Source organism: Cebus imitator, unplaced genomic scaffold, assembly GCF_001604975.1.
Source record: "Cebus imitator isolate Cc_AM_T3 unplaced genomic scaffold, Cebus_imitator-1.0 Scaffold237, whole genome shotgun sequence".
NCBI classification, from domain to species: Eukaryota; Metazoa; Chordata; class Mammalia; order Primates; family Cebidae; genus Cebus; species Cebus imitator.
This window is the reverse complement of record NW_016107552.1, coordinates 2,547,931-2,572,251: the sequence shown is the minus strand read 5'-3', so window position 1 is coordinate 2,572,251 and position 24,321 is coordinate 2,547,931. Positions and strand designations below refer to the sequence as shown.

Genomic DNA, 24,321 nt, shown 5'->3' with positions numbered 1-24,321 from the left:
TTTTATTTTTAACCTCCTTTGCTTAGAAGGAAGAAGCAATAACACATACTCTAAAAATTCCTTATATCTGCTCTGGGTTTTTTGTACACTTTTGCCTCAGGAGAGACCCTGTGCCCTTGTGGACTCTGAGAATCAAAACATGAGGCCTATGGCCCCAAACGCACGTTTCTCTATGATATTTTAAGGTTGTTTGGGGGATCTGTTAAAGAATCGCACTTTTAATTTGCCAGGATATGTAAAGTAGTAGGTATTTGCTGTTGTCTTACGGCCTCTCACGTGAAATGTCAGATTCACTGTCTGTCTTTGTACCATTTAACACCATTAAATCTAACGATGAAATGGGGCCTTACTGAGATATTATTGACTGAAGGAAAGTGTTTATGAATACGGCCTCTGTATGCACTTTACTCACATTTAGCCTTGTTTCACGCTCACATGGCCAGCATGAGTCCTCCCTATTCACTGACGTTGTCAATAACAAATTCACATGGCCTTCATCTGTTGGGTTTCCAGATCATATGGCCTCATTCCTGGCATGGACTCTCATTTTTCGACTCTTGACAGTTTGTGGAAGCATTGGATGGTACCCAAACATTAGGCTTTGGAGTAGCTGAGGCTGCTTTTCATTTTGATTAGACATTTCACATTCACTTGTCTTCAAGGTCTACATACTGTAATCTGGGATTTGTGAGAGTGGAGAAACAGTTCGGTTCAGTGGGTTCCACTCCGCATCTTCCCTGCGTCTCCATTTGGTGCCTCGTGTGCCCGGGAGGTGCAGTTGAGGGAGACTGCTCAAAGTCTTTCGCCCCGGGGCATCTCATCCTTTACCTTAAATAATCAGTCCTGAAAAGGGGAGATCCCTAAGTCAGATTGCTATTTTAATTACTGTCTGTGTTTTGCATGAAACAAATCTTTCTAACACTATAGTTTTATGTAATCTTATGTTTTCATTTTGTGTTTGGATTTCCCAGTTGACCATGAATGAGTTCAGCGTGCATAGGATTATTGGACGAGGAGGATTCGGGGAAGTTTATGGTTGCAGGAAAGCAGACACTGGAAAAATGTAAGCTTTCAGCGCTCATATGTTTTACCGGCACCATTAAGACTTTAATATTTGCACTAAAAGAAAATCCCTGTAGAGAAATGTGGAAGCCTATGACATTTCTTTCATAGTCCTTTACCTCCAAAAGAAATAGGCTGTGTTTTGTGAAGCGCGGCGAATGAATAGGCTGGAACCTCCACCTCTTAGGGCCAAATGGGAAGTTAAACCATAATCTTATATCCTGTGCCCACCATGGTGTGGGTGTGGGTCCAGGGATCCAGAGGTGAACTAGAAGGGATCCTCGACAACCATGGCATGCTACGTTCAGCCTCCCCATCAGATCATATGACAAAGAATTGTTCACTGTGCAAAAGAGAAACATTCTCTTTTAAATAAAGACTCACCGATGATTAAGCGTAGGCAGTGGTGGCATTTCAGATGCTGGTTTCTTAGATCAGTGGCTGGGGTGGTGGAGAGGAGGCAGCTCTGCCGACAGTGATCACCGATCGTGGGCTCCCTCGCTCACCTTGGTCACTTTTTTCCTGAGAGGTCAGCATTCGGAAACTCAGTGCATCTGAGCTGGGTAGAAGGGTCTTCTGAAAAGTGAGTGGTGTTATTCTGAAGTGCGGGGGGTGGATATACTTTCTTAACAGAAGTAGCTTAAGACATATTTCCGAGAGTGAAAGAGAATGGAAAATTATGATTTGATAGACCCAGAACTACATGTTTGGTTAAGTGCCAGGCGTGTTAGAGCGGCGGGCATGGGGGGGTAGTGTGGTGTGTGAGGCTTGGTTATAAAGTAATTGAGTCAGTGGGAGAAGGGGTGCTTGTGGCCCCCTAATTCAGTGCCTGCCTCTGGTCAGCCTCTGCTCAGGCACTTCCTGGGATTGGGAGCTGATGGCTTTGCCAAGTAGTCCTTTCCATTCTGAGACAGGCCCAATGGCTGATACGTTTTTTGGGGACTGAAATTTACCTTTGTTCATTGGTACACACTGGTCGTCTTTCTGCTTTGGGGGCCTGGGCAGGGTGAGTGAAATGCCCGGCACTCAGGAGTTTGAAGTCTGGGGTTGTGCCCAGGCAGTGCAGCCTAAGGATCCAGAGTAAGGCTCCTGGCATCACACCTGCTATGTGAAGTTCTTCCTTCACACTTTTTGCCTTGGACAAAGTTGGGGACCTCTCTATGCCTCCATATCCTGATCTATAAAGTAGGAATAATAAAAGTGCCTTGTTGTGAGAAACAAATGAGATTAGACATGGGCAGGCTTTCGGAAGGCTGCTTACTGTGTGGTAAGTACAAGGAAATGAGAGAGTACTGAAACACAGTCCTCTGCAGCCCTGGCCACTTTCTCGTGGAAAAGTTCTTTCCCATCCTGTACTGGTACAATAGACTCTGATCCTAAATGATATACTCTGCCCGTTGCTTGGCACAGTTCACTAATTTCTGCTAGTTTTGCATCATCATTGTATTTCGAAAATCTAGTCAGACACTTGATGTTATAGAAGAAAATATTATCAACTTATCTCTTTGTACACATTTACTATTTCACGTAACTCTCAAAAACAGCCAGTGGGTAGTAAATACTCTTCTATTTTATAGATCAAGTGTAGACACTTCTCAGGAGCCATATAGCTAGAAAGTGGTCAAGTCTTAAGGTCCATGAAGCCTGACTCATATCTGTTCTTGTCACCAGGCTGCTCGTTGCATGTACACTGGCCCTGTGAGCCCATGGGTGAACCGCCACATGCACCCCAGGAGCCTGTTTAGATAGCTCTTTCATACCTTCTAAACAGAGGCCCAAGAATGCACTTGCTTCCCAGAGGCCCAAGGCCTGTGGCTATCTTCCTTGGTCTGCAATCAAAAGGTTTTATTAAAAACCACCAGGTGCAGTGGCTCATGCCTGTAATCCCAGCTATTGAGGAGGCTGAAAAAGGAGAATTGCTTGAGGACCGGAGTTCAAGACCAGCTTAGGCAATACAATGAGACGCTCATCTCTAAAAATAATATTTTTTAAATTAACCGGGGGTGATGGCAGGTGCCTGTAGTCCCAGCTATGCTCCAGCTACTCTGGAGGCTGAGGTGGGAAGATTGCTTGAGCCCAGGAGTTTGAGGCCGTAATGAGGTCTAATGTGACCAGTGCACGCTAGCCTGGGCGACAGAATGAGACCCCAACTCTTAAGAAAAAAAGAAAAGAAACTCCACTGTGGTGGAAGAGAGTGGCAATACAGGTAGTGTAAAACATTTTGAAAAGTCTTTTAAATAAAAATAAGATATTTAAAGAACACATCACTTCATGTGTTTTTAATATGGGATCCCACATGTAAGCAAATTAATGTCTTGTCAATTGATTTGCTCTAAGAAATAGCAAAGTGGATAAAACATCAAATTTGAACACTTATCTTAAACATGATAAATTCTGATCAACAAGAAAAAAAGTAGATTTTCTATGTCCTATTATACTGAGACAGTGTCCATGCTGCATATCTGGGCCAAAGGAAGTAGTCCGTCAACTGGGAATTTATAATTATACACAAGAACCTTCAGCCTGTGAAACGTGTGAAAACACTTGCGAGCTTTCCCTTTTAGCCTTCTGTTGTCCTACCGAAAAAGCTCCCTGTTTTCAATAGACTATGCCACCTAACTTGTCTATATTTTCTTAATAGGAGGTTTGTTCCAGGTTTTTGAAAATTGCCAATTGGTTCTCTTCAATTGACTTTCATCAATGATAGTAGAAAAATCTCATTGATTCTTTGTATTATTTTAAATGTCATACCTTAAATATCAAAATTAAACAGAAATCAGTAAAATAGCATTTTAGGACATGCTGTTTTGAATCCATGCCTTCCCTTTCCATTTCGTTGATCATCACTGTTTTAGATTCTTAACCTCTGCAAACTCTAATAAAAATTGACCCCTGCTGAATTCATAATTCCTAGCTGCTAAATATATACATATCCCCCCATTATCAGTCATAATTACATTTATTTATATCCATCTACTTTATCATTTATTTAACTGGGACTTCTATCCATCAAATGATACAAATATCTTAGGTATTGCTTGATTTTGTTTTCACAGTACATGCAAAATGAAAATATTACTTGCATGGCGCTTGGGTACAACTCTGCTTCTTTTACACATGGCCTAAAGGTTTAGAAACTTTCCCCAGTCTGACGTATATTGTTTAAATTAGTCTAGATATATTTATGGCATAGATTTTTCAATAAATGTATATTTCTAGGTATGCAATGAAATGCTTAGATAAGAAGAGGATCAAAATGAAACAAGGAGAAACATTAGCCTTAAATGAAAGAATCATGTTGTCTCTTGTCAGCACAGGAGTAAGTATTCAATTTCCAGCATTTCTTTTAAAAATGTTGTTTGTTTGTTTTATAGTAGGATGATTTATTAAGTTTTCTTCTAGCTGATGACAAGGCCAGCGAGTTCTTGGGCGGGTTGGAATCTGACAGTATCTCTTTATTTGATTTTGTAAGTTAGAAGAACACCAGCAACCTCCATTATGCACACCCACGGCTTCTCCCTTCAGTGCCTATTTGTTTGTCCTTGACTTCCTTCTTTGTAGTATATGGTAGTGGAGATGGCAGAAAGTAATTATAACAACAACAGCAAGAAAGTCACTGGAATATAGTCAAGAATGGACTAAACAACTGACAAGAGGGACTAGCCTAGAGAGGAGGAGTAAGAGAAAAGTAGCTTCTGTCCTTCAGAAGCAAGGAGAAAGGAAGCGACTTGGATTAGCCACATCTGAATTGTCCTTTTGAGATGATCCCTAATCAGTGTTTCGCTGGAAGGTGACCTTACCTGCCTCTCACTACCTGCTACTCTGTTTATCAGCCTTTCCATTTCCAGCACCATACTTCTACTCATTGGACACTTTCTTTGTGTATTAAGCTAACATTTTTAGCTCAACATGTGTGACACCACTTTTACCCTACATCTTCTTGATTTGCTAGCTGCCCATTCCGATTTCTTTCATTCATTCATTCATTCATTCGGAGATGGAGTCTTGCTCTGTCACCAGGCTGGAGTGCAGTGGTGCGATTGCGGCTCACTGCAACCTCCACCTCCCGGGTTCAAGCGATTCTACTGCCTCGGCCTCCCGAGTAGCTGGGACTATAGGCGTGCACCATTACACCTGGCTAATTTTTCTATTTTTAGTAGAGACCGGGTTTTACCATGTTGGCCAGGATGGTGTTGATCTCTTGACCTGGTGATCCACCTGCCTTGGCATGATTTCTTTTTCTGTTATTGGTATTACCCAAGACGAAAACCTCTATCTGTACAGATGCCAGTGTATGTGAAGACATATCCAAAAAACCCGTCCTCCCAGAACCCTGTTCCTGCCTGTGTGCACTGGCATGGCTGTGACCTGGAGTTCAGAGTGGGCTAGGGAGTCAGGACAGAGAGGGAGAGGCATGGGGTGAGCGCGGAGGGGCCAGACTCTGACTGTATAGCCTACATATGAATGAAACTGTACATACTCCAACCAGGAAGGTTTATATTCAGTGAGAGATGGGAGGGACTTCCAGATCTCATGGCTGGATTCTAAAGAAGGTCTTCACCAAAAGATTGTGAAAGAACCAAATTTTAGCGGCTAATAAAAGAATCCCTTTCAACTGCTGAGCAAGGAACCTGAGACCCAGAGAGGTTAATTTCCTTCTCCAAATGTCTAGACTTTTTGGCCGGTGCCCCTTTTATCATCACTTTATAGGCTGTATGTTTTTCGTTTGTCACCTGTATTTATTATAGTATGGTTTATATTATTCTATCATTAAGTGTTTCTAGAAGAGGTATTTGCTATTGAACCAAAAGAATAGCATAATGTAGCTAAGTTGTAACAAATGGAAACCCCCTAGCCATAAATCATTTCTAATTATATGCCCTGACCTCCCATTGTATGGGTATTAAGCATTTCAGGTAAGAGTTGCTTTGGGGGCATGACCAAGTTTGTAACTGATTAGAATGTAAACCAAGCATCTTGAATACTCTATGGGAAGCAGTGTGAATGGCACTGGCTTCTAATTTCTATTGGAAATGTCTGTATCCTAAATTTCAAACATGGATGTGAGTACTGGATGAAGATTTTAAATGGTTATTAAAATACTAATTTTCAATGAGTTATCTCAAAGTTTTGGATATTTATTCTCAAGAAAGCCTATAGAAAAAAAAAATGTTTTGATGTCGGTGGACTGTAAGTACAGTTTTCATGTAGCATTTTTATATTGATTTGACTAGTCGTTTCTCACTGGTGTAACCCTAAGAGAGTAAATTAAAAAATTAGGGTTATTTTGGGCTACCACTTTAATTTAAAATAATTATTTGTATTTTATTCAAATATCAAAACTGTATGGTATTTTTAAAATTTATAAATGCGTAATCGAACTAAAATAATTATAGTAAAGTTATTTGGAATTGTTTTTGCTAATGAAGGGATATTTTCTATAGTTTTTAGTAAAATTTAAAATCCCCTCATTAGGTAAAGCTTTGTGATCAGCCTGTATCGGAAGGGTTTCCTGTATTGTGGATATGCAACTGAAATACGTTCACTCACCAGTGTTCCTGGAAGTTTTTTTTTTTTTTAATCTCAACTTGAGTATTCTTCCCCATCCCCCGAAATGACAGTAGGAAGTACTTTCCCGCTTTTCTTCTGTAATTCTTAGATGGAAAAAGGAAATATGCATGTTCCAGAACCAGCAGAAGCGTGTCAGCAGCTGGGAAGAGCAGTCAGCAATTCATCCAGTCAATCATTTAGGTTCCCCAAAGCGTGACTCATTCATTCCCTGAACCACGTTGAGTGTCTAGGTTGAACCAGGTACTCTGCTACCAGCCGAGACTCCCAAAACCTGACTGCGGTCCCGGTTCTTAGTTCTTATAAAGCCGCATGGAAAGGGAAAGGATGATATTATCCAAATGATGATGGAAATGTATGGGCAAGCGGGGGCATGCGGCAAGAGCTATGGAAGACAGGCACGTGGTGCTCGGAAAGCCTTTCACATGGTGGAGATGGGGTCAGCGAATGCCCTTCTGAAGTTGGGGGCTACCTGGGGAGAAGCCAGTGCATGTCTGAGCCCATGCACGCGAGGTTGGGGGAATCAGATGAGGGGCTAGGGTCTGCAGTGGTGCGGGGAGTAGGACAAGACAAAGCTGGAGGGAGACATGACGGCCAGGCCAGACCAGGAAGGCCGTCGCAGGCTGATCTTGTGGAGCCTAAATGATCTGACCGTACTTAGAAACCAAGTGTTTTAACTAGAGAGCAACCGTAAGGACAGCCTTGCAGTTCACAGAGATTGCTCCGACTGCAGTCTGGAGGATTTTCTTAAACGACAACTTCATGGTCCTGTTTCATCACAGTTTTTTTAATGGCAAGTTCCTGCAAAATGTAAGCTATTTTGTTGACTTTTGGTAGGACGTCAAAGAAGACAGTTCCTTACTCAAGAGTTTTACTTAAGGGTCTGCTTCTAAAAATCTACTTATATTTACCACTGACTTGTAATCAAGGCAGGTCCTCTTATCTATAATTATCCTTGGAACTATATCCTATGATTCATTAAATTGCCACTTATTTTTTCATATTGGTCAGTATTCGGTTGTGTCCTAGACTCCACATGAAACCCATTATAGTGTCTGTTCAGCACCCCAAGAGATGAGGGTTGCAGTCACTGATTTCTGTAGAGATAATCAAATCTGATTCCTTCACCTGCATGCTTTTTTTTTTTTTTTTACATTGAGTCAAAGATAAATATAGCTGGACATTAGTTAAGTGGTGAAAACAGCATTTATTTGGTAATGACTAGACGGTAAGAGAAATAGCAGAGCTCCATTCTGACTTCTGCAGAGGTGACTGGATGTTTTAAAGGGACAGAGGCCGGTGGAGTGCACTGGGGCTGGAGCAGAGTCAAAGAAGTGAAGAATTTTACAATGCAGAAAGTTATGTGTTCTATATGGGACCCATCTGGGTTTGCTAACTGGGACTTATCCAAGCCAGACTCCTACCCTCCTATGGAGGCTGGGAGAGAGGGGCTCTATTTTTGAGTGTTGGCTAGAAAAAAAAGTAAATTCTTTTTTTTAGATGAAGTCTGTCTCTGTTGCCTAGGCTGGAGCACAGTGGCACGATCTTGGCTCACAGCAACAACCTCCACCTTCCAGATTCAAACAGTTCTCTGCCTCAGTCTCCCAAGTAGCTGGGATTACAGGCATCCGCCACCACACCTGGCTAATTTTTGTATTTTTAGTAGAGACAGGTTTCACCATCTTGCCCAGTCTGGTCTTGAACTCCTGACCTCATGATCCACCTGCCTCAGCCTCAAAGCCCTGGGATTACAGAGGTGAGCTACCGCGCCTAGCCAGAAACTATGTTAAGCATAATTCAGAAAGAACTCTGGAGAGGGCCAGGAGACTTGGGGTTTGAATCTTGGCTGGCTACCAAATTGCTTTGTGATCTCAAGCAAGTCATTTCCCATTTTGAGGGGGCCTTAGTTTCCTTGTCTTTAAAATAGAGGTCAGACCAGGCGATTTATTTTTAAAGAGCCCTCCTACTTGGATAGCCTTGATCAGAGATATAAAATTCATGTTCTTGCCAGATGTGGTGGCTCTCACCAGTAATCTCAGCATTTTGGGAGGCTGAGGCAAGCAAATTGCTTTAGCTCAGGAGTTCGAGACCAGCCTGGGCGACATGGTGAAACCCCATCTCTACTAAAAAAATAAATACAAAAATTAGCCGGGTATGGTGGTGTGTGCCTGTAGTCCCAGCTACTCGGGAGGCTGAGGCAGGAGAATCACTTGAACCTGGGAGAGAGGTTGCAGTGAGCCGAGATCACACTGCTACACTCCAGCCTGGGCGACAGAGGGGGACCTTGTCTCAAAAAATATAATGAAAAATAAAAAATAAAGTTCATGTCCCATCTTAATAACATAATATCTTAAGGAGGCTTTATCCTTTTGCTGCTTTCTGAGGGTTATCATTAGAAGGATCATATACAGTCATGTTCAGAAATCCCCCTTGGAAGGGTCCACCTGTCCCTGGGGTGAAGCAGGTGCCGTTGCCAGCTCAAGCTGGGAAAGACCCTGGCTTTACCCAATGCAGGGTCTACCTGCTTCTCTGCTCTGCAGATGAATTGCTCACCAGATCAGGAACAAGAATGTCTGGGGAGTCCCATATAGGAAGGAGTGTGGTATCCATCCTCAGAAGGCTCATAGAGAGGTCAGGTGACATGTAGGTGGGTGGGTTCCAAGCAGGATGGAGCTTGGAACCAACTGGAAAGGCCACAGGGCTTTGATGGTAGAAGGATAGCACCCATTATTTTACTTATTTAGAGCAAAATAAATCTCGAAATCAGTAAATACTAATACCATCTCAACAAAACCCTAAGGAAAACTAACCACAAAATGAATTTTGTAATTCATCTTGGAGTAATTTTCTCTGGAAGATTTATGGAAATTGAATTCAAGTTTATGAATCTTTAGTATAGAAGAATTTTTTCTTTCTTTTTTTTTTTTTGAGATGAAGCTTTGCTCTTGTTGCCCAGGCTGGAGTGTAGTGGCATGATCTCAGCTCACCACAACCTCTGCCTCCCAGGGATTCAAGCAATTCCCCTGCCTCAGCCTCCCAAGTCGCTGGGATTACAGGCGCCCACAACCACACCCAGTTAATTTTTTGTGTTTTTAGTAGAGGCAAGATTTTGCTATATTGGCCAGGCTGATCTTGAACTCCTGACCTCAGGCGATCCACCCGCCTTGGCCTCCCAGAGTGCTGGGATTACAGGTGTGTTAACTCAGAATTACCTGTATACCTTAATAGGCTTTACCAATGCAAATTCTGTTGAAATTTGAACATTTTCTTTGGAACTTAATAAGTTTTTGTGTTGGTTAAAAAAGAGAGGATATAGATCATCTAGGCCATTTTAAAAATGGAATCAGTTTAGTGACAAGTAATACACTGTGTATAAGGAATCTAAGTGGATTTCATAGATAAAATAGATCTAAAGAGAGCTAATAGATCTAGCATAGCACTGATGAGCTTTCATAAGGGAATACACACATCTCTGGCACCCAGGTCAAGAGATGGAAAGTTACCAGTATTCTAGAAATCTCTTTGTGCCTCTCTCAGTCACTAACCCCACGCCCAACTTAGCTACTGTCCAGATTTCTAACAGCGTAATGTAGCTTTGCTAATTGTGTTTGAACTTTATAAATGTGCTCTTTTGTGTCTGGCTTCCCTCACTCCGTGCCACTTATGAGATTCATCCGTGGTGTTGCCCACGGCAGTAACTCCCTCCTGGACCTGTGTGGCAGAGGTCAGAAAGGCCAGGTGTGGCTGGGGCCAAGACTAACTTGTTGGCCTTATTTTGTACAGCCCATGACCTAAGAATGGCTTTTACATTTTTAAAGGATTGTAAAGAAAATTAGCAAAGAAGAATAGGTGACAGAGGCTGTATATGGCCTGCAAGGCCTAAAATATTTACTCTTTAGCCCTTTGCAGAAAACATTTGCTGATCTATGCTCCTATAGTATTCTAGTGTGTAAATATACCAAAGTACACTTAAGTTATCCATTCTATTGTTGGTAGACATTGGGGTTATTTCCTGACTTGTGTTCTGTTGAATGATGCTGTGTTGTACATTCTTGTACAGGTACCTGGGTGAACATAAGTACAGATTGCTGGTAGGTGTCTACCTGGGAGTGAAATCACTGAGTCAGAGGGTTTGCAAGTGACACTCAGCCTTGGTAGATACCACCAAATGGGTTGCTAAAGTGGTTGCACCATTCACTGCTACACTTCCAACGGCCATATATGAAAATTCTATTCACTCTGTATCTTCCCAACACTCAGTATCATCAGTGTTTTTCATTTTAGTGTTCTCATGGGTTTTAGGGATAGCATGTTGTAGTTTTAATTTGCATTACTTTGGAGACATCGAGGTTGAGCATCTGCTTGTTAGCTTGTGGGCTATTTGGTATCCTCTTACGTGAAATGGCTATTTTTTTTTTTGCCTTTTTTTGGGGGTGGTTGGTTGACTTTTTTAAGTTGATTTTTTAAAGTTCTTTATAGATTCTAGATATGAGTCCTTTATGTATTTATTGACCGCATATATTTTCTCCCATCCTGTGGCTTGTCTTTAACTCCTAATGGTATCCTCTGATGAACAGAAGTTCTTAATTTTATTTTAGTCTAATTTATTAACATTTTTATTGTTACTGCCTTTTATGGCCTAAGAAATCTTTACCTACCCTAAGATCATGAAGATACTCTCTTTTGTTTTCTTCTGGAAGCTTTGTCATTTTATCTTTTATACTTAGATCTACATCAGTTGGAAGTGGCTTTAGTGTATGGTGTGAGGTAGGGGTCAAGGTTCGTATTTTATTGTACAGATGTTCAGTTGCTCCAGCACCATTGATTGAATAGGCCATCCTTTCCACAGTCCCTGTCGTATCACCTTAATAACAAATAAAGTGACCATTTATGTGTGGGTTGATTTTGGATTCCCTTTTCCATTTCATTGGTTTTCTTGTCTGTCTTTGGGCTAATACCACTGTCTGAATTACTGTTGCTTTCAAATAAGTCTTAATATCTGGTCCTATACATTTGCCAGCTTTCTTTGTATTCAAGAATATTGGAATTTTTCTTGACTGTTTTCATTTACATATATTTTAGAGTCCAGCTTATCAATTTTCATTTCAATTAAGATTGCATGGCATCTATAGATTAATTAGGGGAACATTGAAATCTTTACAATTGAGTTATTAAATCCTTGATCATGATAATAGTTTTCCACTTTCAAAAGCTAATTTAATTCCATTTTTATTCTTAGTGTTTCAAAACAACACCACAAATAACATTCCTCCCTCCCTAACCCATGCTATGATTCCATCAACTTCAGAAGCAGAGATTGAAATGGGTATTTGAATAGCCAGAACCAAAATGTTGACCAGCAAAAAAGCTGGCAAGATAGTGATATGTTTCTGTTTCTAGCATTTTGAAGAGGATCTAATTAGGATAGAGACATGATTGAATCCAAGCAAGAAAGGACCTTCAAGGTCATCTGCTCCAATTATTAATGTTGTGTCTCTATGCATTTTATTATGTAACCAGCTCCATTTTACTGTGACTTTTAAAATTACCATGTAGTTGTCGGTGCTCAATGCATGGGGCAGCGGTTTGGATAAAAACCCACAGCATGTATTGTATATTACAAAATAACAAGAAGAGAGGCTTTTGAAGGTTCTCACCACAAAGAAATGATAAATGTGTGAAGTGATGGCTACACTAACTACCCTGATTAGATCATTATACATCATAGATATGTGTCAAAACATCACACTGTACACCATGAATATGTATAATTGCAACATGGCAATTAAAAAATAATTTTAAAAATATATAGGGTGGTATTTGATGTGCTTTCTAGGCAGCTTGTGCTCTTCTTATAAACCTTTTTTTTTTTTTTTCCACTCTAGGACTGTCCTTTCATTGTATGTATGACCTATGCCTTCCATACCCCAGATAAACTCTGCTTCATCCTGGATCTGATGAATGGTAAGCAAAACTTGGAAAGCCTGAATACCTTGAACGACTTTGCCATGATGTTAAATCTTAGCATGCATTAAATCTAGGCATACTGGCAATGTGGGTCTTTCAGGTAATTAGGTTCCCTCTGAAATTTGAAGAAATCTTTTACCTTTAATCTGCAGTGAAAATTCATTTTTAAATTTTGACTGCGATGTCCTTCTGGGCCTCCCAGTTGCTTCCTAAGAAGTTGGATTTTCTAGAAAAGATTTTCATAAAATACTTACAGTGAAACTTGATTTTCTGGAATGCAGCTGGCCTAGATCTTTAATTAGCTATTTCCTGGCCCTCAACTTTTAGGAATGAAATACCTCATAAGAATATAGGCCAAAGATAGAAATGTATTTAAAAACCAACTTTGAAGGACTGACTTTGGGCCAAGTACAGATTTTAGCCCAGTCTTCTGCACCTTCTAAATCTGCAGTACTGTACATTGATCTTTTAAACTGTGGATGATGATTTTGAAAATGCTGGAAAACGTTCAGCTGGAAAAGCAGCTTTCTGATACTAGAAAGTGTCATGGTATATATCTAAAGTATTTTTAGTGATAACTGAAATAAAAAGGCATACAATTCACAACTCACATGCCTAGTTTTTTCTTTTCTTTTTAAGTTCACTTGAAGTTTTATTATGTTTCAATTTAAAACCAGTGTTTGATTTAAAACCAGATCTACCCCAAAACATGAAGGAATTTCACAGACATAATAATGAGCAAAAGAAGCCAGACACAGCAGCATCTACCCTAGGTGACCCTGCTTATGTGACTGTCAAAACAGACAAAACTAATGGATGGGGAGAGAGGGCTGAAGAGTGACCTTTGTGTGACTGGGGCTGGAGGGTAAGGTCTTGAATGAAAGGGTATAGTGATGGGGGAGCTTTTGGGAAGATAGGCATCTTTTCCATCTTGATATGGTATTGGTTATACAGAAATATATGTAGGGAGAGAGAAGTATGCTTGCAAAAGGAAGGGCAATAAAGTTGGACACACCCGCTTGTTTTTATAAATCAATAGAGGCTTTTTCCCTGTGTTTTATAAAATCATTCCCTTACCCTGTTGATGGCATTCTCTGTCTCTGTAATTTGAGGCCATCTGATTATTTCCTTTTTCCAGCAATTTATTATGAAAAATTTCAAGCAGATAGCAACATTGAATTTTCCTGAGGATACCCACCACCTGGATTTTTTTATTTGTTAAAATTTTACTGTATTTGTTTTGTCAAATATCTATCTACATGATGAGTTTTGTTGCTGTTGTTTTTGAGATGAAGTCTCTGTCGCCCAGGCTGGAGTGCAGTGGCGCAGTCTTGGCTCACTACAATCTCCGCCTTTCACGTTCAAGTAATTCTCCTGCCTCGGCCTTCCACGTAGCTGGGGTTACAGGTGTGCACCTCCATATCTGGCTAATTTTTGTATTTTTAGTAGAGACAGGGTTTCACCATGTTGGCCAGGCTGGTCTCGAACTCCTGACTTCAAGTGATCCACCCACCTTGGTCTCCCAAAGCACTGGGATTACAGGTGTGAGCCACCGTGTCCAGCCTAGTTTTCTGTTTGTTTGTTTTTTGGGATTTTTTTTTTTTTTGTCTATCCATAGAGCCAGTTGCTAAACTGTCTGTTGGATCACTCCATGGGTTGATTCATTTATCAGGGTTTAAGTAATCAAAGCAGACTAGCTAGTCCCAGCTTCTGATGGCAGAACCATGAGCTGAGCTGCCAGCCTGAGAATGGTGTCTTGGTTTTGCCATCTTGTCCTTCCTGTCAGTGCATTGAAGTCTTCCCACCTTTAAGTTTTCTCTGTAATATTTAAGTTGTTGCTAAACTACAGGAATCAAAGATAGGTATGAAGGCAAAGCAGAAGCAGTTTCCCTTTTTCTACCGAGTCCTGACTATGTAGGATAACAATGATTATTGTTTCCTTTAAATTGACATGCTTTGAATTAAGTCCTGAATCTGATTCCAGGGGGCGACTTGCACTACCACCTTTCGCAACACGGAGTGTTCTCTGAGAAGGAGATGCGGTTTTATGCCACGGAGATCATTCTAGGCCTGGAACACATGCACAATCGATTTGTTGTTTACAGAGACTTGAAGGTGAGGACCGTTGACAGACTCATTCTGCACAGTCGGTATTGTGTGAATGGTCCTGTAGAAGTCCCCTTCTCTTTCAGAGAGTCCTGACGTTTCCCTCATAGCCCTCATCTCAGCCCTGATGAGGTCATTAGCTATGTGACCTTGGTCTCCTCTAGACCAGACTCTGCGGGACGGAGCGCATATCTGTCCCTGTCATCGTTATAACTCTGGTGCCCACTACAGTGCCTGGTGCAGCAACGTATACTAAGTCAAACATTTTCGTTGATCAGTTAATGAAAAGCAGTTTAGGAGCCCTTTTGGTGTCGCCCATTTCATAATTAATTATATTTCAATTAATGTTCACTAAGCAACTGATTTGGTCATGGCTCTGTAAAGGGCTGAAAATGGACAGTGATGAATAAGCAAAGAACATATATTTTGTGGGGCTTAGAAGCTGGTGAACCAAGACACAGAATGGCTGAGTCATAACTCCTCTGAGGCAAGGCCCATCAGTGAATAGTGGATTGCCAACCAGCCTGCGGAATTTCTCCCAAAGGCCACCCTCAGAACTTCACATTTTTTTGAGATGGCCTCAAAAATCACTGATAGAGTTTTAGATCCTTGACCTATGTAACCTCCAGCTGCTGTGCCCGGTTTCTGTTCTTGTCCCCTGTAAGAGGTCACTCAGCTTGAAAGCAATAAAATAGGAGTGTTCTGAGTTTTTCCATTCCAGAACGCGGTGCTTGGTCCTAGGTTTTATACATGGAAGGGGGCCACAAGCTGGCTCGGGACATCCGTGGTGACACTCACCTAGGTGTATGGCCAACAACCTGCAGGCAGGCATGGAGAGAAAGGGGCCTTGACAAATTAAAGAGATGACTGTGCAAACATAGAAATGCATAAATAGTAATAAGAAAAAGGAAAGGACTGACAATTTGACAATAGGCAAGAAGACTCCAGGAGAATGTGTTTGCCTCTCGTTTCAGATGCTTTCTTGAATGAACCCACAGTGGCCAACTGAAATGTACAGATTATGTTCTTTCCTCTAGGGAGCCGAGATGCCGTGATTGGCTTTTGAAGATTACTTTCTAAGATACTATAAAAAATATTATATTTTATTTCCAAGAATTTTTTTTTTTTTACAAAATACTTTGTGAATTTTAAACTTTTCTGTAAGGTTACAGAATTATTAGCATTTCCTTAGTTTTCCTATAAGCATGAAGAAGAAAAATGTATTTTTATTGAATTAGAAACAACTAGACAATAGTTGGCACTTGACATTTTATTTCCTTGTGTGAGCTTTGCAGAAGAATACAATCCATGCTAAGGCTCATGAAGGGCTATTGTAATACATTCTAATTTAAATCAATAACTGGTTTCTAGTCATCTTTATGCTTTAGTTTTATTTTCTAAGCTATTTGGTAGGCAGTGGTATTATTTAATTTCTATTCAAACTTAATTCTAGTCACTCATGATTATTCATGCTTCAGTTTTATAATAGCATGCCATTTATTTTTATTTCAAGCCAAATAATAGTTGATCAGCAGCAGAAAAATATTATGAAGATGACTATAATTCAATGTATATCAGAGAGACGGGATTTGTTTTTCATGATTATGATGACTAAATCTAATCTTCATGGATACATTTCATCAGAGTTGTGGTCAAAATTACATTTGGTCATTTGGTAGGGCCCTATGTTAATGATGTACTAATAACCAGAAATGACATTTATCGGGATTAGTGTGGCACTATGGAGTATTTTGATTTCTTAGGTCAGTGTTGATCCATTCTTGAAAGCTTCCTGTCTGTCCTGTGCTTCATGGCTTCACTCTTAGGAATCCTTGTGGTTCACAGATGCCCAGAGGCCGGTGGACTCACTTCCCACCCTTGCGAGGCAGTGCTGCCCTGGCTGCACTGCAGTCTGTGGTAAAGTGAGGGACACGCTTTTCACGCCGATGAACTGTGGTCCCACCATTCCTGTGTGACCTGCCCCGTGTTTCATTTTCTACTGAATGCAATCCTTCACCTCTGTCATTCCCACTTTGCTGCTGAAGTTAACATGAAAAATATTTTTCTCAGTATCATGCCCTACTTCGATGTTTAAAGCTGTAATTTGTGTTTAGGAACAAACTATGATAAAATAGTAAGATGTCAAGCATCTCCACTTTAAGTTCTCAAAGCCCCCATGGCATTTGGGACACTCCTAAGGATCATTTTCTTTCTGCTCAGCCAGCAAATATCCTCTTGGATGAACATGGACACGCGAGGATATCGGATCTTGGTCTTGCCTGTGATTTTTCCAAAAAGAAGCCTCATGCGAGCGTGTAAGTAGTGCATCAACTTCGGTTCACCATCATTTGTCTCAGGCCCCTTCAAAGGCTTGGCCAATTGTCACCCCTTTGCCAGTGGTGATTTTCAATATGTCAGGAAGATCCAACGTCAGGTTGTGGGAAAGGAGATAAGAGCGGGGTGTCTTTTCTCCCCATCTATGGTGAGTGGGAATTAACTCACAGTGTAGTTGAACCTGCCCAGGGGCCGGGGTGGTCTCTCAGAAACAGTCAGGACCTCAGCAAGAAACCAGAATCCCTGCTGCCTGTGTGACCTAAAAGTCAGTCGGTTACTTAATCTGTAAGTAATGGTAGTCGTAAACCGCTGAACATCGTCCTAAGCATACGTGAAAGAGACTGCGCCCAGAAAGGCACAGAGGCAGCTCCGTGGATGTGGCCAAGGGAGGTCCTCGGGGCCAAGTTTCTGTCTTCATCTACTTTTCCTTCTTTTTCAAAAAGGCTTTTCTTTTTTTTTTTTCCTGAAGAGAAATTAGGAATAGTTCTCTCTCTCTCTCTCTCTTTTTTTTAATTAAAGAAACAAGTCATCCACTTGCAGTTTAGGCGTTCACAGCAGATCATATGGTTAGACTTGGGTCTCGCACCTGTCCTCTGCGTGATCACACAGAGGAAACTCTTGAGGCCACAGCCCTCAGTCAACACCTGGCGCCTGGGGGGGCAGCAGAATGCTCCTGGGTGTGGCCGTGCTTGATCAATGCGAGTTGGCCCTGACCTGAGGATTTCTGTCTGTACCCGGGGTTGTTAAAAAGACGGCAGGACCGTAGGACAGTTCTCCTGGGGCTCTGCAGAAATGCCATGGAACGGGCACTGGCTTTCATTCCTGTTTCTTTGGGAGGCGATGATCTGGGTGGAAACTATGAACACATGTACGGTTTGTGGAAAAGCAGACAACTTTTGCCTTATATTGTCTTTTTAAATGTCTCCTTCTTTACACTGAATCTTTTAAAATTACGTTTTATTGTACATCTTGAACTAACATTCATCTTTGTGTTGAATGCTCTTGAAAAAAAATCCCAGTGGTCCGAATCCAGGCATCTGTGCGGAAAATAAACCACAGATCCTTGTCTTTGCGTAACTGGAAGTAAAGTGGTTCTGAACTGCAATACTTTATGAAGGACTACATTAAATCAAAATTGCCTTTTAAAGCTCTGATCAAATGTTAATAGCAGCACCGTTTCTGTAAACATATTTCTCTTTTTCTACAGAATCTGGGTTATGGTGATAAAAGCATTTTGCTAGCACTTTACAATTAGTAGGTCAGAACCTGTGGTCATATAAGCTTCTCTCAGGGAGTTCATCAGATTCTTCTGAGAGACTCATTTGAATTTTTAATGCCACAGCTATTTGGTATGTTAATTTGTTCAGTTTAGTATAGCCATAACTAAATATGAATCCCAGAGTTCATAAGAAATAATCTTCCAGAGGAATTAATTTTCAGATATAGAGTTATTTATTTCCTAACAGGACTTAGCCCACTTTTTGCTGTAATTCACATGTCAGCTCTGATGAACGGTGGGCTGTTCTTTCGCCTGCTCTGCAAAGCACAATATTTGAACAGTATTCTTCTGTAAAGAGGTAGGACTGAGAAGGTTGGTTTCCATGTTTAAATCATGATCAGGAAGGAGGCCACTACTGTAAAAAAAAAAAAAAAAATTATTTAATGCCACTACATTAAATAAAAAATATACAATAACGTTTTACATTTTTTATTTTTTTGAGACAGGGTGTTGCTCTGTCTCCAAGGCTGGAGTACAGTGGCATGATCATGGCTCACTGCAGCCTCCACCTCCTGGGCCCAGGCAATCCTCCCACCTCAGCCTCCCAGGTAGCGGGGACCACAGTCATGTACCCTCACATTCAGCTAATTCAAAAAAATTTATAGAGATGGGGTCTCCCTATGTTACCCAATCTGTTCTCCAACTCCTGGACTCAAGTGATCCTCCCACTTTGGCCTCCCAAAGTGCCCTGTCAAAATCTTTTAATTTTAAATAAAGGAGGCATTCTGTGGTTAAGAGCAAAGGCTCTGGAACCAACAAATCTGGGTTTGGGTTCTTCTTCCTAGTTGTATAAGCCTCATTTTTCTCTTCTGTGAAGAGGAGAGGACAATGATATTTATCTCCTGTGATAATTGTGAGGGTTAACTAAATGATTCAGCAAGTCTTTATTTAACATTTGCTGCATGCCAGCTGCTGGCGATGCAATGGTAAGACAGAGCTGACCCCTGACCTCCTGGAACTAGCAGCCTCAAGAACTTGTCCCCTGAGTGACCAGCATATGGAGTGGTGGCAGTATCAGCAGCATTCACTGTGTCACTCACTGAATATCAGCTGTCCCAGGCATGCATAAGTCATCCTCATGGAAACCCCAGAAATTATAGCAATCACTGTCCAATTTCTGTGGTGTGGAAATTGAGGTTCAGAGAAATTAAGTAACTTGAACCAGGTCACATGGCTGATATGCCGTGGGGCTAGACTTATAATCCAGTTCTGTCTGATTCCAAAGACTGTAATCTTTACGCTATGTGGATGAGCTCCCTGAGGCTTTGGAATGATCTGTTCAGTATAAGACTGAAGACTTTTAGCCACGGTTTCACCCTGAACTGGTTTCTCAGATCTTCTCAAAGCTGTAGATGTGATTCTCAGAGTTCATCTGGCGGCTGGCCCACCTCCAAAGTAGTATTGTAGTTGAGGTTTTTTTGATTTGAGCTTAGACTTAGTCCATTTAATGAAAGAATCATCAATTATTGTAAACTAGAAGTTAACTGTGAAGGAGCCATGAAAACTCAAGGGGAAACTTTTGGAGTTGAACAGATTATCAGTGACTCATTTGAGTACTAGCTTATTTTATCTAAGAACACAAAGCTGTGTCTCATGTCACAGTGTCTTAAAACGTCCAAGTGTTCATTCAGTATTAATAGTAGTACAGATCTTTAGCGGAATGCCTCAGGAAGCATTAGCCGCTGCCCTATAGGCAGAATCAGTAAAGCTCGGCGGCAGGCAGTCCAGGGTTGAGTTTTAATTGTATCTGGTGTAAGCATGAGGGACTGACTGGTCTGCATTCATTTATCTTATTTATCCTTGTAGATGTCTTTCCATCCCAGAACTGTGATTTGATCCTGATAAGTACAGGCTAAAAGGCCACGGAAAAGGACTTTCTCTAACCCTGAAATTAAACCTTCCCAGAAAATGGCTTGGATGCCCCTCGTAGAAATCTCCGATGCTCTCATGGTGTGGCCCGGTGACCTTACACTGTCATGGGTTCGGGCTGATTGAGGTTTCCAGAGTGCTGGATTTGCCCTGATGGACGAACGCCCGTTTTCACTGTTTGATACAACTCTCAAAAGGCACCTCTTAGACGGAGAGTACCAGTCCCAGTGATGACTCGTTAGTGATCCAGGATCATTTATCTGAGTAGATTCCCCCTGTTGCTGAGCATAAGCAAGTTAAAAATTCTTCTACTAAGATAAGCATGGTCCCCAACACGAATCGAGCTGCTCTTGTATGTAAGCCCGTGACATACGTGCAGTGCTCGCAGCAACCCTGAGAGGTAGAGATGTTTTCTTGTTACCCATTGTACTGAGGAAGAAAATGACTTGTGGATGAAGGGGTTATAGGGCGTACAGTTAATGGCTTTTGCCGGGGCCCTTTCAGGCTACACCTTGGAACGTTCCCCATGGGCTGCCTGGCGCTTCCCGCTGCAGCCGGGCCCGCTTAGCCCTTCAAGGAGAGGTGGAGGGTCCCAGAGCGGGAGGGGCTTTTGAGTTGCAGATGGTGCAGATGATCCATGAAATGGTTGTCCTCTCAAGTGATTTTTCTCAATTTCCTGAAAATCATCTTCAGCTTGCTTAGTGCTGAGTCCTTTGGGGTTCTGCAGCTTGTGAAACCTGACGTGATTTCTCCATCGTGTGTACTACCGGACTCGTGTTCCTCCTTGTTCCCCATGCCCCTGGGGTCTGTTGCTGACCACCATCAAGCAGATGCCCCTTCGAGCTTGGATCCTCAGCACAATGGGTGGCACCACACGGGGGTGGATGTCTCCATGCCTTCAAGGCCCACAGCACCGCAGTGTTGTCGCCTGTTCGTCGTGTGTTTCCCCACCTCACCCGACCCCACACACCTCCACCACAAGAGCTCCTGAAACGGCAGGAGTACCTTTGCTCTTCATAGCTGGAATACAGAAGGACTAATGAGATTCCGAACTTGCATTTTTCATGTTTATTTCACCTGCTTATTTATGTTAATCCATATACGCGTGAAGGCAGAAGAGATCGTTTTCCCACTGCATGTGCAGGGCATCACGTTGGCGATGAGGCACAATTGTCCCTTCTCCTTTGTTTACAGCTGCTGCCATCTAATGAATGACACCCAGACCTTGGGGCGCTGTTAGTGTTTTCTGAAGTGGGCATGCTCTGATAACTGCGTGTACACTGTCTTCTCCCTAGTGGCACCCATGGGTACATGGCTCCGGAGGTGCTGCAGAAGGGGACGGCCTACGACAGCAGTGCCGACTGGTTCTCTCTGGGCTGCATGCTTTTCAAACTTCTGAGAGGGTGAGTGAAACGCATCATTTTAGAGCTGTCCTCATGGCAGCAGGAACTTGGCGAACATTGAAAATATGTAGCAATGACTAGACTCTAATGATGTTTCAAATCACGCAGTGATCTTTAAGCCACATGCTAATCTGGAAGGCTCTGCCTTAGAAGAGTGAAAGCTGCTTCCCCATAAGCTGTTGGATAAAAGCTTATGGCTTTGTATTTTTATTCTTTACCATGCAGGAATCAGAATTCTTTTAAACCTAAAATGAGACTGCTTTGAATTATTTCCATTGGTAAACCACATTGTAGGAATCAGTATTGTTTTGAAATGTAGGTAATTTTAAAAGGTAGAATAATTTCTTCCCTAGAAATTAGTTATTCATAATCTTGGGGGCTTACAGAATTTTGAGAGTTACAAAAAAAAAAAAAAAAGGTTGAAAACCCAAAGTTAACCTATTTGATTGCATTTGTTTTTAGACAGGGTCTCTCTCTGTTGCCCGGGTGCCGTGCAGTGGCACAAACATGGCTCGCCGCAGCCTTGACCTGGGCTCAGGCAACCCTTCCACCTCAGCCTCCTGAGTAGCTGGGACGACAGGCATTCACCACCACACCTGGATAATTTTTTAACTTTTTTCAGAGGTGAGGTCTTGCCAAATGCTGCCCAGGCTGGTCTTGAACTCCTGGCCTCAAGGCATCCTCCCGTCTCAGCCTCCCAAAGTGCTGGGATTACAGGCGTAAGCCACCATACGTAACCCGTAAACCCATTTTAAAAGCTTGCATTTACTGGGGAAAATGCTGAAATTCACGTGTGTTTAACGCTGGTAGTATACTTGACCCTTGTTCTGAACTGCCAAAGATGATAAAGTAGAAAAGATGATGAGAGGAAAGCACTCTCAAAATATGTTCTCATATTAAACGCTCAACAATTATACTACTGTTTCCATTAATTCTAAGTCTTTTAGCTAATTTTAATGGAAAGCTTCAGTTAAATTTTTTAATCATTTAGACTCTTAATACAAAAAGCATTTTACATTAAAATTTCCTTGCCCAGGTTTTCCTTTGAATACTTTCCTAAGAATGCAGTGCTGATAGTTTGCTAAATGTAGTATCTTTCCATCGGAGAGCCTAAGGAGCACCCCTGCATCCTCTTATTACATTTAGCGCATTCTGGAGAGAGGCCGAATTCCACGTTCCCCCGAAACTAGGTTCTGAGCACCCTCTGTTTCGTCAGGACTCTGATAATCCAGTTGCTGTCTGCTTGGCATTCACTTGTGATCTAAAATTGTATTATTGCTTAGAAAGTTGGGTTCTGTTATTCCTTAATTGAATTATTGTATTTGTGGAGCCTGGATGGCCTTAATTCATGTCATCAGACTAGCTGACCTAATTAGAGAGTTTATCTAAGCAAACCAGAGAAAGCCATTTCCCCTGTGAGACGCTGTTCTCCCCAGTGGAGTCGCTTCTGTGCATATGGAGTGCATGAAGACACCCAGGAGGTCTTTGTTCTGGATCTGTGCTGGAGATGTGCTTGGAGACAGACAGTCTCTACCTACAGAATTTGGAGATGATAAAAAAAAACTCTCTGCCACAGCTGAGCTGCTGAATGCATAAATCAGCAGTAAAATCGGACAATCCCCAAAGTCTGGTATTTAGGACCTTGTGTACTTCTTTGTTTTGTGACTCTGGTTGTTAAAATGTCTGTGCATCTAGGCTGAGGAGGATTTGGTGTAACAGGACTTCATTTTTTAAAAGACTAGAGGGTTTTGTTAAATAACTCTTGTCTGCTCCAACAATGTGGCTTGTGGCTAACAAAATGAACTCAGTCTTATTTGGCCGGAATTCAGCTTTGCCGTACTGAACTGGAAGATATGAATTCCTTTGTGAAGTCCTCGGTCAGCCTTGATGGAAGCATTATGTTCAGAGGGGCTCCCATTGAGAAGAGTCTTGACAGACAAGAAGACATCCCTAGGAGGGCCGTGAGGATGGGAGGATGGATGAGATGAGCGGAGAGTGATAAAATAGCGAGAACTTACCACTTCTGTGGAAAGACTGAAAGAGCTGAGGGTAGAACTCAAGGGAGCCATATGGTCGGCTCCAGCTGCTGGAAGGCCGTCTTGAGTGCGTCCCTCTGCATGCTGTGTAACTCCAGAGGGGCACATTTTTGAAGAGAAAGATCGCAATTTGATACAAGAATGTCCAGTCATTTGAGCTACCTAATGAAGCCCTGCCCCACAGATAGCTGGCTCCCTGTCACTGTCTGTTGACTACTGATTGAGACCGAAACAGAAGAATCCTTCGGGTGGGCGATAGATAGGGTTAGATGGATCCTCCCCGCTAGGATTTGTTATCTCGTGCCACTCCCTTGATTGTTGAGAAGTCACTCACAGTTAGGATATAGCACTGAAGCCAAAGAGCAGGAAACATTTTTTGACTTCAGTGATTTAAATTAAATGTGATAAGCGTTTATTGAGTTAGAACCTGTAATATACAAGAGATTGTGCTTGATGCTATGGGGGAAGCAAAGGGGTAAGGAAGGAAAATAGGAGAGGGAGGGAGGAGGAAGGAGAGAGAGGAAAGGAGGAAGAAGGGAGAGAGGAAGAGAAGGAGGTAAGAGGGAGGGAAGGAAGGAAGGAGGAAGGAAGAAGAGGGAAGATAGGTAGGAAAGGGAATGAAGGAAAGGAGGGAGGGAAGAAAGATAGCAAGGAAGCCAGCTAGCCGGGAAGGGAGCCACACGAAATCCTTGAGGGC

General features: G+C 41.9%; 1 protein-coding gene across 2 annotated transcripts in view; it reads left to right on the top strand.

Moving 5' to 3' along the window:
- Nucleotides 1-24,321, top strand: part of GRK3 (G protein-coupled receptor kinase 3) — a 155,269-nt gene that overhangs the window by 104,120 nt on the left and 26,828 nt on the right. For both annotated transcript variants that reach the window (XM_017498150.2, XM_017498151.2), the window contains 6 exons: nt 972-1,063; nt 4,282-4,381; nt 12,516-12,594; nt 14,582-14,712; nt 16,924-17,018; nt 21,481-21,588. In XM_017498150.2, the coding sequence (XP_017353639.1) occupies nt 972-1,063; nt 4,282-4,381; nt 12,516-12,594; nt 14,582-14,712; nt 16,924-17,018; nt 21,481-21,588 (605 nt within the window). The remainder of the gene's footprint in view (nt 1-971; nt 1,064-4,281; nt 4,382-12,515; nt 12,595-14,581; nt 14,713-16,923; nt 17,019-21,480; nt 21,589-24,321) is intronic.